Source organism: Medicago truncatula, chromosome 3 (genome assembly GCF_003473485.1).
Source record: "Medicago truncatula cultivar Jemalong A17 chromosome 3, MtrunA17r5.0-ANR, whole genome shotgun sequence".
Classification (NCBI taxonomy): Eukaryota; Viridiplantae; Streptophyta; class Magnoliopsida; order Fabales; family Fabaceae; genus Medicago; species Medicago truncatula.
The window spans coordinates 27,307,366-27,322,520 of record NC_053044.1 but is presented as its reverse complement, the minus strand read 5'-3'; the positions used below and the strand labels follow the sequence as shown (position 1 = coordinate 27,322,520).

The window sequence follows — 15,155 nt, the reverse complement described above, 5'->3', positions numbered from 1 at the left end:
ATAATTGTTGTTTTTTAAGAAAAATTTACTACTGTTAGTTGTTTTAAGATGTGCAATGTTGCACATGTTAGACAAACCTATTTTTTAAATGAGTAAATAGTCAATTTTCCCCTGAAATTGTAAGTTTCATCAATTACCCCCCTGAAATTAACCAAACTTCAATTACCCCCTGAAATTTCACAACGTTAGTCAATTTACCTCCTCCGTCAAATTTTTCTGTTAGTGAACATGACGTTTTGCAAATACCCTCCCTGAAGTTTTGCACTTATGTGCAAAATGCCCCCCAAACTTAAAAATTTATATTATTTTTTTCTTAAAAACAAACAATTAATATTTAAATATTAAAACTAACTATTAATTTTGGAATTTGGGAAAACTACATGCATATATACATCAAAATAGGCTCCAAAATGGGGGAAAATATGTATTTTTTAAAGTGACAATAATGGGATGATTTGTGGATTAATATTGGGGGTTGTGTAGTTTAAATGGTTTGAGCAAATTGTTGAAGGAGTTGGAGGAGTTAAAAGACTAAGATGGTGAAAGAGAAAATATAAATTTAAATCTGATTATTAATTTGTTTATAAACCTCTAAAAGTAATAATTTGTCTATTAGAAATAACCATTATTGTCACTTTAAAAATACACATTTTTCCCTATTTTGATGTATATATGTATGTAGTTTTTCCAAACTCCAAAATTAATAGTTAGCTTTAATATTTAACTATTAATTGTTTGTTTTTATGAAAAAAGTAATATAAAATTTTAAGTTTGGGGGACATTTTGCACATAAGTGCAAAACTTCAGGGGGGGTATTTGCAAAACGTCATGTTCACTAACAGAAAAATTTGACGGAGGGGGTAAATTGACCAACGTTGTGAAATTTCAGGTGGTAATTGAAGTTTTGTTAATTTCAAGGGAGTAATTGATGAAACTTACAATTTCAGGGGGGAAAATTGACTATTTATTCTTTTTTAAATCTATCCAGGTGGCTCTTTGCTTTTGAACATGTTGAAGATAGAGTCCGACACGTAGCTTCATAAGATCCGTAACCGACCCGACCCGATTTGGGTTTTCAATTTTCGTTTCAGAGATTCAAAAATCAAACAATGCAAATTGCAAACCCTAAAAATCGAATTTCCTTTCCTTGGTAGTTTCTTCCACAGAATTCGCATCAAAGGGCTTCTTCAATCGTGCAGAAATTCGTACACGGAATCGAATGGGGAACCGAAAAGAGCGTCGTCGTGCCGCTCATTCCAACGCTGGTCGCAGAGTCAAACTCGATCTTTTCGCGGAACCCTCAGGTGAATATTGCTCCCTCTATATGTTTTATTCGTAATTGTTTCATTTTATGGATTGATTTGAATTCAGAAACCCTAATTTCGTTCATATCTGGGAATCAACTTGTCTTACATTTTTTTAGTTATGTTCACAATTAATTATGTTATTTTACCAACAAAAAAAAAAAACGATAATCAAATACATTGATGAATGGTTGAGTTGCACTTCATGTGACCAGTAGGTAAAATTGTTACTTGTCAGGCTCCGTTTGGATAAACAACTTATTTGCAGCTTAGAATACAAACACTTATCATGTTAAGCATTTCGTATAGCAAACGATAAAATAAAGTGAATTTGTTTTTCACATAAGCTATAATTTGTTTTTGTAAGCTATCTTGGAGAACTTGTGAAAATAAGCTGAAAACAGCGTATGAACAGTACCATAAGCTGTTTTCATAAGTTCTCCAAACCAGTCTCACAAAACTTATGCCGGTAGATAAGCTCAAATAAGCCAATCCAAACCAAGCCCTTAATGTGAAGAAATGCTTTTATCAAATAATATGCATATGCGAGTGGCTTTTATCTTATTTTGTTTTATGTATGCTTTCCATGATTTTCAGTTTTGTGTTGGACTTTCACTAAGACTTCTAATTTGCATTTATTATCTGTAGTTTTCCAATATTTATATTTAGTTATCTGTACCAGTGTAGTAAGTATCCCACAATATGTATCCCGATACGATATGAAAACAGCAATGGCCGATATGTATCAGGGTCTGTATCCCAAATGGTCATGCATCGTATCCCCTGTATCACCGACGTATCCCGATTCAATCTAGTATCTTACGATACCTGTGAAATTCGCGTTTCACTTGCACAGCCTGGGTTGGGTTGCGCGACCCTCCAGAAAATCCATTTTTTCCGTTTTTTACATGGGTCGGTACTGGGACTCAGACGGGTTTGTGTGACCCATCAGATATTACTGGGTGAACCACTTTGTATCTGGGGTTTTGTTTTGTAACTTCCCAATTAAATTGGAACTATTCCGAAAAGCCACACATGTTCTTGTACTTTACGACTTCCCACACCAAGAAACTTGAATAAGGCAAATAAGAAGGGGAAATCTATCTTAATAGAGGGTGAGACTCATGAGAGTGAAATTGAAGAGATAGTTGGAGATGGAGATGAAATGGAAGAGAATGAGATACTTGAAGTTGAGGATGAACTAGAAAGTAGTTAGGATTTATGAGTTATGCTTATGTCTTTATTTTCGATTGAAAACATTTGTTTTTTAGGCTATGACTTGAGTTTTGAAGCATCTTGAAGTATATGATATTTGAAGTACTTTGGAGTTTATATATATATATATATCATATTTTAAGCCATATTTTTTTTTCATGTATCTTACGATACCATGTAACCGACTCCACTTAGTGGGATAAGGTTTGGTTGTTGTTGTTGATGTATCTTACGGTACACGATTCAAAAAAGTGGTCGAATGATACACAATACATATCCCGATTTGACTACCATGATCTGTACTAATGCAGATGAGCAGATCACATATTACGTAGATGATATTATGTCTACAATTACTCCTGCCAACTTTTAAAGGATGTGTTTTTAACGTATTAATTTATATTTTGTATTATGGTGTTTCATAGTTTAAAAATTTGTCGTATCCCTCTGTCCCTGTCCGTATCATGTTTGTACTTTCTACTTTCTAGTTGTCGACAAAAAAAGTTCGAGTTTTTACATCTGAGGAGGGTCGGGTCGCATCGTGTCTGCATTCCACGGGGTAGTTTATGTCTGTCTTTGTAACATACGTGTCAGAAATAATTTGTGCAATATTTTTTATTATATATGTGATTTATAGAATAGTATTAGATCTTAGATCCATAAATCTGTTATATAGGTTGTTTTCTCATCTCAATCTCAATTTTATACCTTTCCAGGAGAGTTGGGTGGCTCCCCTATACACGGTGATGCCGGAGGAGATGCCAATTCACAACAGCATGATGGGTTACCCAATTCACCCTCTTCTTCAGGTGGGTTCTGTCAGCTTTCCTCAAAAGGACTATATTTAGAGGACATGAGTGCTCAACATTAAATTGGTGGAAATATGGATGAACTATATATACGAGACATATTTTGTTCTGTTGTTTGCCCCAAGAAATTGTTCTCTGACTGTAGGGCTGCTGAGGTCTTTGGGAACATTCATTTCAGATGAGGTCGACCCTGCCACATTGAAATATGAATGACTCCCAATCATTTTCCCTCCTTTTTGGCAGCTTCAAGGGATTTCCGAGGTTCAGGCGGTAGAAAGTTTTATTGGTTCGTATGTTTCTGTCTTTATTTGCTTTGTGGCTTGCTGACATTTTCTATTTGTAACAGGTGATTCCGATGATACAAGCTACAAAGCTTTTGAATCTATTTGCAACTCAATTTTTTTTTTTGTCTCTTTTGCTATTTGTAGCGATCGCTTGTATAACATTATCGTTGAGGATTTATTTTTAAATATTCTTTCCTCTATATGGTTAATATCTAGCATTTTTTAATACTGACATGCCAGCTTTTGTCTTCAGGTCAACAATCACAAAATCCCCTCTTGTTACTTGGGCAATATAGTGATGATGAAGCTGACGAGAGATCAAACAAAGGGCCTAATGATACGAAGGTGCATAGCCATGAAGAGGTATTAATTGTACTATCTACATATCTTTTCTTAGCCAAAAGCTTGATGTTTTCATACCAGATATGTATCATATTCTCGTGTATGTGTGTTTGTATTGGGCTTTGTTGTGATTTTCATGATCTTGATAATTTCTGTAATTAAGTCAGACAAATGACAGATGCTTAATTGGTTGGAACGTATCTACATTACAATTGCTTTTCCCTACTGTAATTTCATGATATTCATATTTGCCACCACCACCTAATAGTATAGTTGCACAATCATTTTTTGATTAAGTACAGTACTTAATCTAAAAATGATTAATCTTTATGTACTATTTATACCAGTGTTTTATTTTTGTCAGGCGAACGGTGCACTTGATGAAGGATCTGAAGACCCGAACATCAGCGTCCCTGTAGATTCTGTTGCTCAGAATAATGGACATCAGGATACAATGCAAAATTTAACCTCGATGGATGTTGAATATAGTGAAAAAACTGAAAGTGACGTTGCTCTTGGTAATTTGCAAAATGAAATTGTTTCCAAAGATCAAACGGATGCTTCGGAAAATTTTGATGAACGGGATGGAAATGATACAAGTTCAGGATGGAAGATGGTGTTGCATGAAGAAAGCCAACATTATTACTACTGGAATGTTCTAACTGGGGAGACATCGTGGGAAGTGCCTCAGGTTTTGGCTCAAGCTGATCATTTGACTAATGATCCTTTACCTCCTGCTTCTGTCAATGACAAAACTGACAATGTTACAGTTGGTGTGGACAACTCCAACATGCTCTCAGCTGCAATGCTGGGTACCTCTGCTGCTTTCACAGTTGATGAAACTGTGGAAACCTCGGTGATTTCTCATAAAGATTTGCATGACCATGGGTCCCAAATGAATGGATGTAGCGAGGAATGTACAAATGAAAATAAGGGTTCTAATATCCATGGAGATGATTTGATAAGAAATGATGATCTCATGAGTTTATCTTATGGTGGAGATCATTCAATAGGTGTTGAAGAACAGCAAGTTGAAATTGACTTTCCTTCTCGTCTTGTCCAACAGACTGAGAGTTTGTTAGAGATGCTGAAATCACTGGAAAAGTAAGCATGTAGCTTCAGTTGTTCTGCATTATTTGTTTATGGTATTTTGTTGAACTATTTTATTTGTTGAAGAACTTAATTCTCCATATTTAAATATTTAGTGGAATAATCTACAGGTCAAAGGGAAATCTGCAAGGTCAGGATTCCTTGTCAAAGTATATGCTAGAGCTTGAGATTAGACTTTCTGATTTTAGGTCGCTTTCATCCTATGGATCATCTTTGCTTCCGTTCTGGGTGCACTCTGACAGAAAGATTAAAGTGCTTGAATGTTTAATCAATGTTGAATTGTTGCAAACTGACAAATCAGAACATGCTGAAGTTGAGGATAAACCTGTACCTGTCGCTGAAGAATTTGGGGAGCAACCGAATGGTGTTGGCCAGGAGTCTGAAGTAGACCACAATGAAAAGAAAGGGAGCTTTCTTACTTCTGAAGTTTCTATTGGATCTCAGACTGACGCTTCAGTTGAAGCTTTAAAGGATGTGAGCGATAAATTTTCCTCTGATGCTCAGCGCATTCCATTGTCTATTTCTACTGGCAGTCATGCGGAAACAAGTCTCGAAGTCAGCACACAAATTGAAGCCACCATAAATCCGGAGGAGTCAACCCATGAAAATGTGTGTAACATTGGGGAAGATGTTGATATGGATGTTGACATGGAAGTTGAAGATATGAATTCCTCAGAAAATACTGTCTTGGATGCATCAGTTGCAAATGATTATGTGCAAACAGACCAACCATTTCAGTCAAATCCACAAATTGAATACCATTCTTTGTTGCCCGAGGATGCATTTGCTGTGCCTCCTCCTCCTGATGATGAATGGATCCCTCCACCACCCCCAGATAATGAGCATATGCCTCCACCACCACCGCCTGACGATGATCAAATGCCCCCTCTTCCACCCGGTGATCCACTTGCAACTTGCTATCATGTTATCCCATCTTACACAGAAACAGGCCAATCCCTTTCTTATGCTCAATATAATCCATCTTATCTTGGCGCTAGCTCTGAGTATTATGGTCAGACAGCTGCTGAAGTTCCAACTAGCAACATATATGGACAAATTGCTATGCAACCTGCACAGCTCTACTATAGTGCAGTTCCTAACATATATAGTGAAAATCCTCAAGTTATGATCAATCCGACTGACCCCGTTACTTATTATGAGGCTCAAGATGGTACGTTAGTATTGGTAACAGAATATTAGTAGTTAATGATGTTTCATTTCTTCATTACTGTGAATATTTTCATAGATATCGTGTTACTTTTGTAATCATTGTCTTATTGTATTTTTCAGGAGCTGGTTTGAAACCCATACCGGATATCAATATTAGTGATTCTGGTGGTGTTAGTGGGGCTGATAGTGTCTCTAGTGATATTCCGTCCACCTCAGCTGCCATCCACGATCCTGCAACTGTTTCAGTTGATGCGAGTGTTTCATTGGCACCAGCTACCACTGAAGTTAATGCAGACAAGACCACCTCATCATTAGCTGCTAAAGCACAAACTAAAGGTAAATATTTTGGACTGGTTTGATATTAGTGGCTAGACTATTGGAAGCGCGATCTATCAGTCTTTTTGGATATCTAGGGGTTTATAACATAATCCTAGATTGTTGGGTAATATGTTTTTCTTTTCAGAATAAATAATAATACTGATAATAACGGTAAGTTAAAATTAATCCTAGATTGTTGTGATGGATGAAAGAGTCCAGCAACATTAGTGGTTTTACTTGTCAATTCGTGTATGTAATTATTGAATCAGTCTACTCCATATGATAACGAATTTCTCGCCGTATCTGTGAATTGTAGTTAGACTTTGTTATATTAACTATGCTACAATGCACGGGTACTTACTTCTATCACCTTTTTCCTCAGTTGTTCGTAGTAGAAAACGGGCAGTTGCAGTTGGATCCTCATTGAAGTCTAATAAGAAGGTTTCAAGTCTGGTGGACAAGGTAGGCTTCCTTTTTACAATGATTTTTCTTTAGATTTTATAGTTTTTTTTTTTTTAAACTTCATATGGATTGTGCTCTTGTTTGGTGTAAAATTCTTTTAGTTTCTAATGTTTGACTTTTGAACATTATTTTCTGTTTCTTATTACTAGTGGAAGGCAGCTAAAGAGGAATTGCTTGAAGAAGAAGAAGAACCTGAGAGTGTGTATGATGCCTTAGAAAGAAAGCGCCAAAGAGAAATAGAGGTTTGCATGAGGACTTACCCTGTTGTAAAATTTTGCGAACACCCAAAGTTTTGTTTCTGACGTTTATTCCATTGTAGGAGTGGCGTGCAAAGCAAATTGCAAGTGGAGAGGCCAAAGACAATGCTAATTTTCAACCTTTGGGTGGTGATTGGTATGAGACTCCAGAGACTGTTAATTAACACCCACTGATACTCTAAACTTAAAGATAAACAATGATATATTTCTTGTTTTATGCAGGCGGGAGAAGGTCAGGCGCAAGAGGGCAAAAGCAGCAAAGGAAACTGTTGGCAAAGTCGAAGTTGCAAGTGAGAGTAGTAAGCAACAGAAGCCAGATATTGTTGAACTTGCCAAGGGTCTCCCATCTAATTGGCAGGTGTGTTTCATTGGTCCTTTTCTATTGCTTTATTTGAATAGCGAATCTCCTGTACTTTATTAGATTGTGAAGTGCTTCAAGTTCTGTCGTCTCTTTTTAGCAAGCTTTTTGAAGGTGAGGAAGCTGGCTTAAAGGATTTATGAACACACACACACACACACACAAAAACTTATGTTTTCTGTTTTAACAGAGGTAACTTGGTTTTCTCTCCTTTCACATTGAGTTTCTTTTATTACTTATTTATTAGTAAAATCAAACAAATAGAGGTTAGTTATAGGATACAAGCCGGCGGATGAATTAGAAGAGTGCTACTTTATTTTTTTTATGATAGAAAAATAAATATACCCATTCAGGGAATTTTTACCAATACACACTATTAAGATATGTGTGTGCATCCTCTTCATAGCTGTCACCACCCAGTCTGGAAACTCACTTTTGATGTTGCTACTGTATTTTATACAAAGATGGTAGGTATGTGGCTAGGTGCAGTTCAAGAGTATTGATGTTCAGTCTTGCGTGTTCTGGTCTGTGATATTAGGGATAATGATATCGGATGATGAATTTTTTTCTTATCAATTTTTACTTGCTTTTCAGGCTTATTGGGATGAAGCCTCAAAGAAGGTTTATTATGGTAATGTTGTCACATCAGAGACGACATGGACCCGGCCAACGAGATGAGATGAGCACTGAAATATATAACACTACCGCATCGTAGAAGACATGTACCCGACCAATGAGATAGGCAATATATATGTTTGGAATGGCTAACATGGGTTTTACTGCTTAGAATATTTGCTTCTCTTATTTGTTTGTATTTTTCGATAGTTACTGTGCATTTTTTTAGAAGCACCGGGGTGAACATTGTTATTCTTGAGCAGTTCTTTGCTGCAAACCAAAAGAAATGAAGGTAATATGAAGTCGTTTTTAATGCAAAGTGAATAAAACTGTATTTAGTTCCCTAGAAATCAACTAGCAAGCAAGCGTTGAAGGTTTGTCACTTGTAGCACGCTTGCAAAACAACGAATAAAAAAAAGACTCTTTAAATTTTTTGCCGAAGAATGAAACATACATGGACACAACCATGACTGAAGAAGCAAATTGGATCATCTCTTACACTTTTTTTTCTTCTCTTTTCTTCTCCTAACTCTCTATTTCTCTCTTAATCTCTCTTTCTTGATTATATTTTTATTTTTTAATTTAATAAAGAGAGAGATATAAAGTTAGAAGAGGGAATAAGAGAAAAGTGAAAGAATTATGAATTGTCAAATGACATTGTTATGGAGCTGATAAAGGTTTGGAGAAGATGTTCCCGGAACACAAGGACTATTTGACTGCAATTCATGGGAGCTGTTTTATAAATGTAACAAGATAGAATGCAAGTGGTGGGGATGTAATTTAGTAAAATGAAGTGGATGAGAGCATACATATGCTATAATTCTTGGCGCTGTTAGGATATGTGTAAGACATTGACCAATTGGAAAAGTGGAAGGTGTTGTAGCTTTGGAGAGTATTCAACAAAATTTGTCATGGCACACACAGGACAAGAAATAAATGAGAAGTATTAAAAGACATGGAGTATCAAAGTGTCATTGAAAGTAAGAATACTTGTAGATAAGCTAATTCAAAACAAAATCCCTACAAAACATACATAGTTGAGATCAAATTACAAATGCGGTGTTGGTTAAATGCATGTGCAAAAAGGTTGAGCTGTTCATTATCACAGTGGTGAAACACAATCCTATGACATGTATATGGCCCAATACTATATAGATAATGGTGAATTTGCTTGGAGGTTGGATAATATAATTTTGTGGTGACTGTAAAAGTTAAAAGTACATCTCTGATTTGTCAAATGGAGAAGCTAAACGTTAATAGGAGAACTGCAAATTCAGAAATGTGTGAAGGATGTGTTCATGAGCATGGAACAATGTTATAATTGTTGAATTCATTGGATAACATAATTAAATTCCTATGTTCAAACTGAAAAATAGATCGGTACACTACTTCAAAACTACTTAAAATTTGATGCACCACAAATATCACAACAATTCCACTACCAAATCTTACAATTAATGACAATATTTGTTACTCGTTACGTTATATAAGCTTTTTCCTTGGTAACAGATTAGCAGTAACAGAAAGTTCAGTGATACTTCATCTTATAGAATAATCCCCTGTTGACCAATATATTCTACAGTACTTATATATGATAAGGAAATTAAAGAATACAACAGCAAAATCTTCTAACAAAGCATACATTTGTTCTTGCCTATCACCGCCTTCTTCGGTTATCCCTGTAACCGTAACCTTCATCTTCATTTTCTTTGTCCTTTAAGAAGCCAAGAAAAGCAAGAAACCCAAAAAAGAAAAATCCACCAGACCAGTTGCCTCCACCTCCACCTCCTCCCCCGCCATCATCATCATCACGAGGCGGAAATCCACTTCCACCATCATCAATTTGTGGGGACTTCTCCTTACCTGAAAGTTGAATTCAACCATGGCAAACCATTAGAGCACCCTTGGAAGGATTCATTAGTAATACATGAAATGAAGGGAGACAAACATGTTTTAACAGATAAAAATATCTCTGCAGTCAACAATTACCTGGAAGATGGGTAATTGTCGGAGCCTCTCGTAAAACAGTTTGAGTTTGCTCTGCACTACATCTTGCATTCTGCATATACCAGAGGATCTTAGTAAAAGGAGAATCGAGAAATGTATTGTGTTCTTTATATTATAACAAGTGTACGTTCAAAGACAATGTAAAAAGTAACCAATATCAAAACTCCTGAATGTTTATTGTTTTTCTACCCAAGCATATAAGGGTCCACAAGACGAGGACTTTTAAGCTTAGGATGTTTCACAAAAGATACCAAAAATCAAGGACATCAAATCAAATAACATACATTATTGATTCATAGTAATGTATGAAATTTATAGCCTAGAAGCAGTATGCCAAAGGTTAAAATTCATAAACCATATGTGAAATTTCAAGTTAATCATTCCATGTTCCAAAAATGACATAAATGACCACCTCTAATGACTGTAATGAAGCTGTTTTCCAAAATTTTATGGTTAGACAACACAACTCTTTACAGGTCGGAATGAAACAAAATCTATATGAAGAATATATTCGAAGTTCAGAAACTGATAGACTAAGAATTGGAAAAAGTTGCAATCTAGAGTAAAGGAGGAGATTAGACTACCAAATATGATAAATTAAAATAAGAGTAAAAAACATTACCAAAGCTGCAGCACATATTATAGTTGCTGCCTGAGTAGAACGACGAGTTCCTCTACCTAGTGGAAACTGTGTACAACTTAATGATCTTGAATTATTAACAGTCTGTAGTCGTCTTGGAAATTTAACTGTAGAAACACCATTCTCTTCCACGCAGTGGCCACCTCTTCTCACTGTGCACACAAAAATATGATCAATATACTATAGTTAAAAAACTGAATAAGCAAATAATGCTTTCAATGACTTCTGTGACAAATAGAAAACCAAATGTGTCAGATGGTATAGCAGGACAGTCCGCTGCAGTGAGCTCAAGGATTTTGGATCAATACTGCCTTTAGCAGGAAGGGATGGAATGGAATCAAGGAAATGAGATATCCATTTTTATAACCCATACAACTAGGAAAAAACAAAAACACAAAGATGCATATGGAAGCAGTTTCCTTAAATTGTGCGTGAAAGCAGTCATTCAACACAAATGTGCACAATGGAACAGCTTAAACCTTAACCTCAAATAGTATCCAGTCAAGTTGAAGTGTCAGACTATATTCGAAGTTTTACACAAGTGAATGTGTCAATTAAAAGCACGGGATTCCAAACCTATACACCATCCGGTAACTATTATAAGCAAAAATCTACATTTTAGATTCATTCAATTCATGATGTATATGCTCTTTATTAGACCACATAAATCATTTAATGAATGAATCTAAAATGTTGTTTTTTGCTTATAATAGTGACCGGAGGAGGGTGTATGCAATCCTTGGATCAAATAGCAATCAACAGTATACAGCGGAGGAGGTAAATCAACAGTCAAGATTGCCCAATCTGTACTTCTGGTAATATCATCATAACTGAACACTTTTATTGGCAAGCTCGCACATATTTATTTATCTATGTGTAAAACAGGATACAGCGGACATATTTATTTATAACAATTTTTTCAAGGAATTCTCTGTGCAGGTATCCCGTAGCAGATGGAAAATAAAAGTGACAGGGAACTATAATTTTTCCGAACTCATATTTCTTTTACCTAAATATTATGTCTGAATTTAAACCGAAATATAATAGAAGTCAGAAATTATCATTTACCTGGTGGTAATTTGGGCAAAGATACAACTGCACTTGTAGCCAACATTGGTGTGCAGACAGAAAACTGGCATTAAAAATGAAATTTAAGTTAAAACATACATAAAACTACAAAAGTATTTCCGAAGAAGATAAAAGATAAAAATATCTAGTATGTTGGAACTAGGAAGCATTTGATAACAAATTCTAAAAGGTGGGTAAAAATGTATAACAGTGAATGCCAAGAAAAAGACGATCCCCAAACCCAATTGATGATTGTCATACCTATTTCTACAACAGACTTCCAAGAAAGAAGATGTAAAAAGAAAGAAAAACTAGAAGCCAAGACTGGATACGCGAATAAAATATATATAGTTTCTTGCATTGAAAGTAAAGTTTAGGGGTGATAAGAAGCTCTCTACCAACCAACACAGATTACTAATTGCTTGCGCACAGGGGATTCTCAATTTATACAGTGATCATAAATGAAATGTTGACCAATAAATCCAGTTAACAAAAGAATGTGACAATTAGATTGCAAATATATTCAATTGTAATATATTTTTCACAATTCAGTTTCGTTCATTTAAAGAAAACATTCTCCAATACTTCCCCCATGGAGCTTCATTAGACTAAACAAATAAGTGTTATCACTAGCTGATTGCAGAAAACGGTGGACACCGAAAATCCGTTATGTGAAATAGCAGTTTGGCAACCACATCATTTATTAAATTAGATTCATCATGAGTTGCCCAACAAAATCCTTCAATAAAAATGTAAAATTCTTCTACCAAAATTGCATCAAAAAATTAAACTCCAATCTTCTAAACTCTCCAGCAAAATATTACAATCTCTAGTTCTATTCACACACGTTTGGTCACATCATAAATCTCTTTCCCATATGAAAATCTTATGCAAACCCACCAACCCATATACCCATTTCTACGAACTAAACAAATTCAAACCTTCAACATACATAACACATCCATAAAAAAACTTCAATGATTGAAATTGAACAACACAACCACAAAGGGTATGCAAAAAACTATAAAAATTGAATTTTTATAGTATATACTGATATTAAAGAAATGGATAAAATATGTAGCGTACCACGCGGAGTCGTTGATGGATTACGATACGGCGAGTTGTATCAGCCGAAAACTATGATATGGTTGCGCAATTGGGTTGAATTATGGATGAATTTGGAAGCTCCGAGTGAGAAATTTGAAACCCTAACAATGGTTTGGAAGAGGAAGATGATGGATAGCTTCAGAAGCAGTTTGGCCCCAAAATTTCAGAGACCTTGCGAATTGGCACCATATCTCTTATTTAATAATACTAATTTTTTTATTTTATTTTCTATATCGTAGATAATCATCATTTATTTACTTTTTATCATCTTTTGTTTTAGAAGTATAATTTTATTTTTTTTTGACAAATTTGAAGTACAAATGTTAGAATGTTTTTCTTTTCACAAATATTAGAATGTCAGAATCACTTTTTTTTTAATAAGAATTATTACATCACTTTCGAACTTCCCACCTCCTCCATTAGTCGATATTTGGATCGACGATGTATTTAACAAAATTAAGATGACATTGTGATTTTTAAATCTCTAATGTGTATAAATTATGAGTGGTAAATTATAAATTTTGTTTGAAATTATTTTAGCTTTGATTAAAATTATAGGTATAAATATTTACAATTTCATTTTTTAGCAAATTATACTTATATTTTCTAATGACACCAACAATATATAGTAAATATAATATAAATTCTTTTTTTTAAACAATACTAACAACAATATAGCATTCTTAATTTCTTATAGACAAATTTGTCTTAGGATTATAATAATTGAAAGTGAAAAAGCCACCCAAAAACCATGTATTCCCTTTATATATATATATATATATATATATATATATATATATATATATATATATATATATATATTCTTATAGACAAATTTATTTAAGGATATAATTAGAAGTGAAAAAATCAACAAACTCATGTATTTCCTTTATATATAGTATAAAAAATCATTTAATACATACATTCAATCATGTGTTGACATATAATTGAATGTATTCAATTTAAATGAGATAAAGTTGGCAAAATTTCTATTTAATTTTTATTGTAATTTTTTTTTTTTTGAGAGACTATTGTCATTTGTTGAATACGTGTGTAAAATAAATTTATCACTTCTTGGTTCAACTAAAGGATTAAATGAGTTAAAGAGTTAAAGACCCATATAATTCGAATCACGACAAAAGAAAAAAAAACTTCACAATTAACACACTAATATTTATTATTAAAAAACATTTGTCTTGATTGCAATGATCCATTGTGATTCTGACAATCTCCCTATCAATCCAAACGTGTACTAAATTAACCTTATATCCTCTTGCATAAATATAAAATAGAATAAACCATGTTTGCATTTCTTTAATTTTTGGGTAAATAACTAAGTTTGAATTTGCTGTAAAAAAAAAAGGGTTTGCATTTAGTGGAAATGTCACATTTTGCTCGTATATTCATACTACTTTTACCACCACTTCGACCGCTGCCCACCACCATATTGACAACTACGGTAACAATTGCAACCACTTATCCATTGATCACCATTGACCACCACTCCAAGTCTACGACCACCTTGTACCACGTCTTTTGACCGCCTCTCTGACCACCATTTTAGCCACCTTTGATCACCACCACAACCATCATCACCTCGAATCATTGTGGCCACGTGCAGTCTATCAATTACCACTGATCTAACGGTTGCATCTACTTGTCGGTCGGTCACCACTCCGACAACTATCTACCGCCACATCTGAAGGCAAAAAACAACTTTCAATCACCTTCATTAAAAAAAATTATAGTTACACCCTAAAATATGTGGTTGCACCCAAAAATTCATTAATTTCTTTTTTGAATGAAAGAGGACCTAACATTCACCGGAGATGAACAAAGTTGATCGTACTAAAAAAAATTCATTGCCTTGATAAGTGAATTTTTGAGCGATTTTCTATTTTTCCTTTTTTTTTTAACCTCGAATCATTGTGGCCACGTGCAGTCTATCAATTACCACTGATCTAACGGTTGCATCTACTTGTCGGTCGGTCACCACTCCGACAACTATCTACCGCCACATCTGAAGGCAAAAAACAACTTTCAATCACCTTCATTAAAAAAAATTATAGTTACACCCTAAAATATGTGG

At 34.6% G+C, this 15,155-nt stretch overlaps 2 protein-coding genes across 3 annotated transcripts; one reads left to right on the top strand and one right to left on the bottom strand.

Moving 5' to 3' along the window:
- The first annotated feature begins 1,016 nt into the window (after window positions 1–1,016).
- Window positions 1,017–8,563, top strand: LOC25490737 (uncharacterized). Of its 2 annotated transcripts, none has more exons than XM_013604618.3 (11): window positions 1,017–1,304; window positions 3,236–3,328; window positions 3,866–3,975; window positions 4,319–5,058; window positions 5,175–6,235; window positions 6,355–6,570; window positions 6,935–7,014; window positions 7,164–7,256; window positions 7,334–7,407; window positions 7,494–7,629; window positions 8,224–8,563. In XM_013604618.3, exons 1-11 carry the CDS (start codon window positions 1,220–1,222, stop codon window positions 8,305–8,307), a joined length of 2,772 nt encoding a protein of 923 aa, XP_013460072.1. In that variant the 5' UTR covers window positions 1,017–1,219; the 3' UTR covers window positions 8,308–8,563. The 2 variants fall into 2 exon arrangements, with proteins under 2 accessions (XP_013460072.1, XP_024633512.1); XM_024777744.2 differs by having other exon boundaries at window positions 1,018–1,304; window positions 3,236–3,614.
- A 1,067-nt stretch (window positions 8,564–9,630) lies between these two features.
- LOC25490736 (protein FERTILITY RESTORER RF2, mitochondrial) lies at window positions 9,631–13,254 on the bottom strand. The gene is made up of 5 exons (XM_013604617.3): window positions 13,046–13,254; window positions 11,960–12,023; window positions 10,874–11,043; window positions 10,234–10,303; window positions 9,631–10,107 (listed from the first exon to the last, which is right to left on the bottom strand). The coding sequence occupies exons 2-5, from the start codon at window positions 12,003–12,005 to the stop codon at window positions 9,902–9,904; spliced, it is 492 nt and encodes a 163-aa protein (XP_013460071.1). The 5' UTR covers window positions 12,006–12,023; window positions 13,046–13,254; the 3' UTR covers window positions 9,631–9,901.
- Between the last annotated feature and the right edge of the window lie 1,901 nt (window positions 13,255–15,155).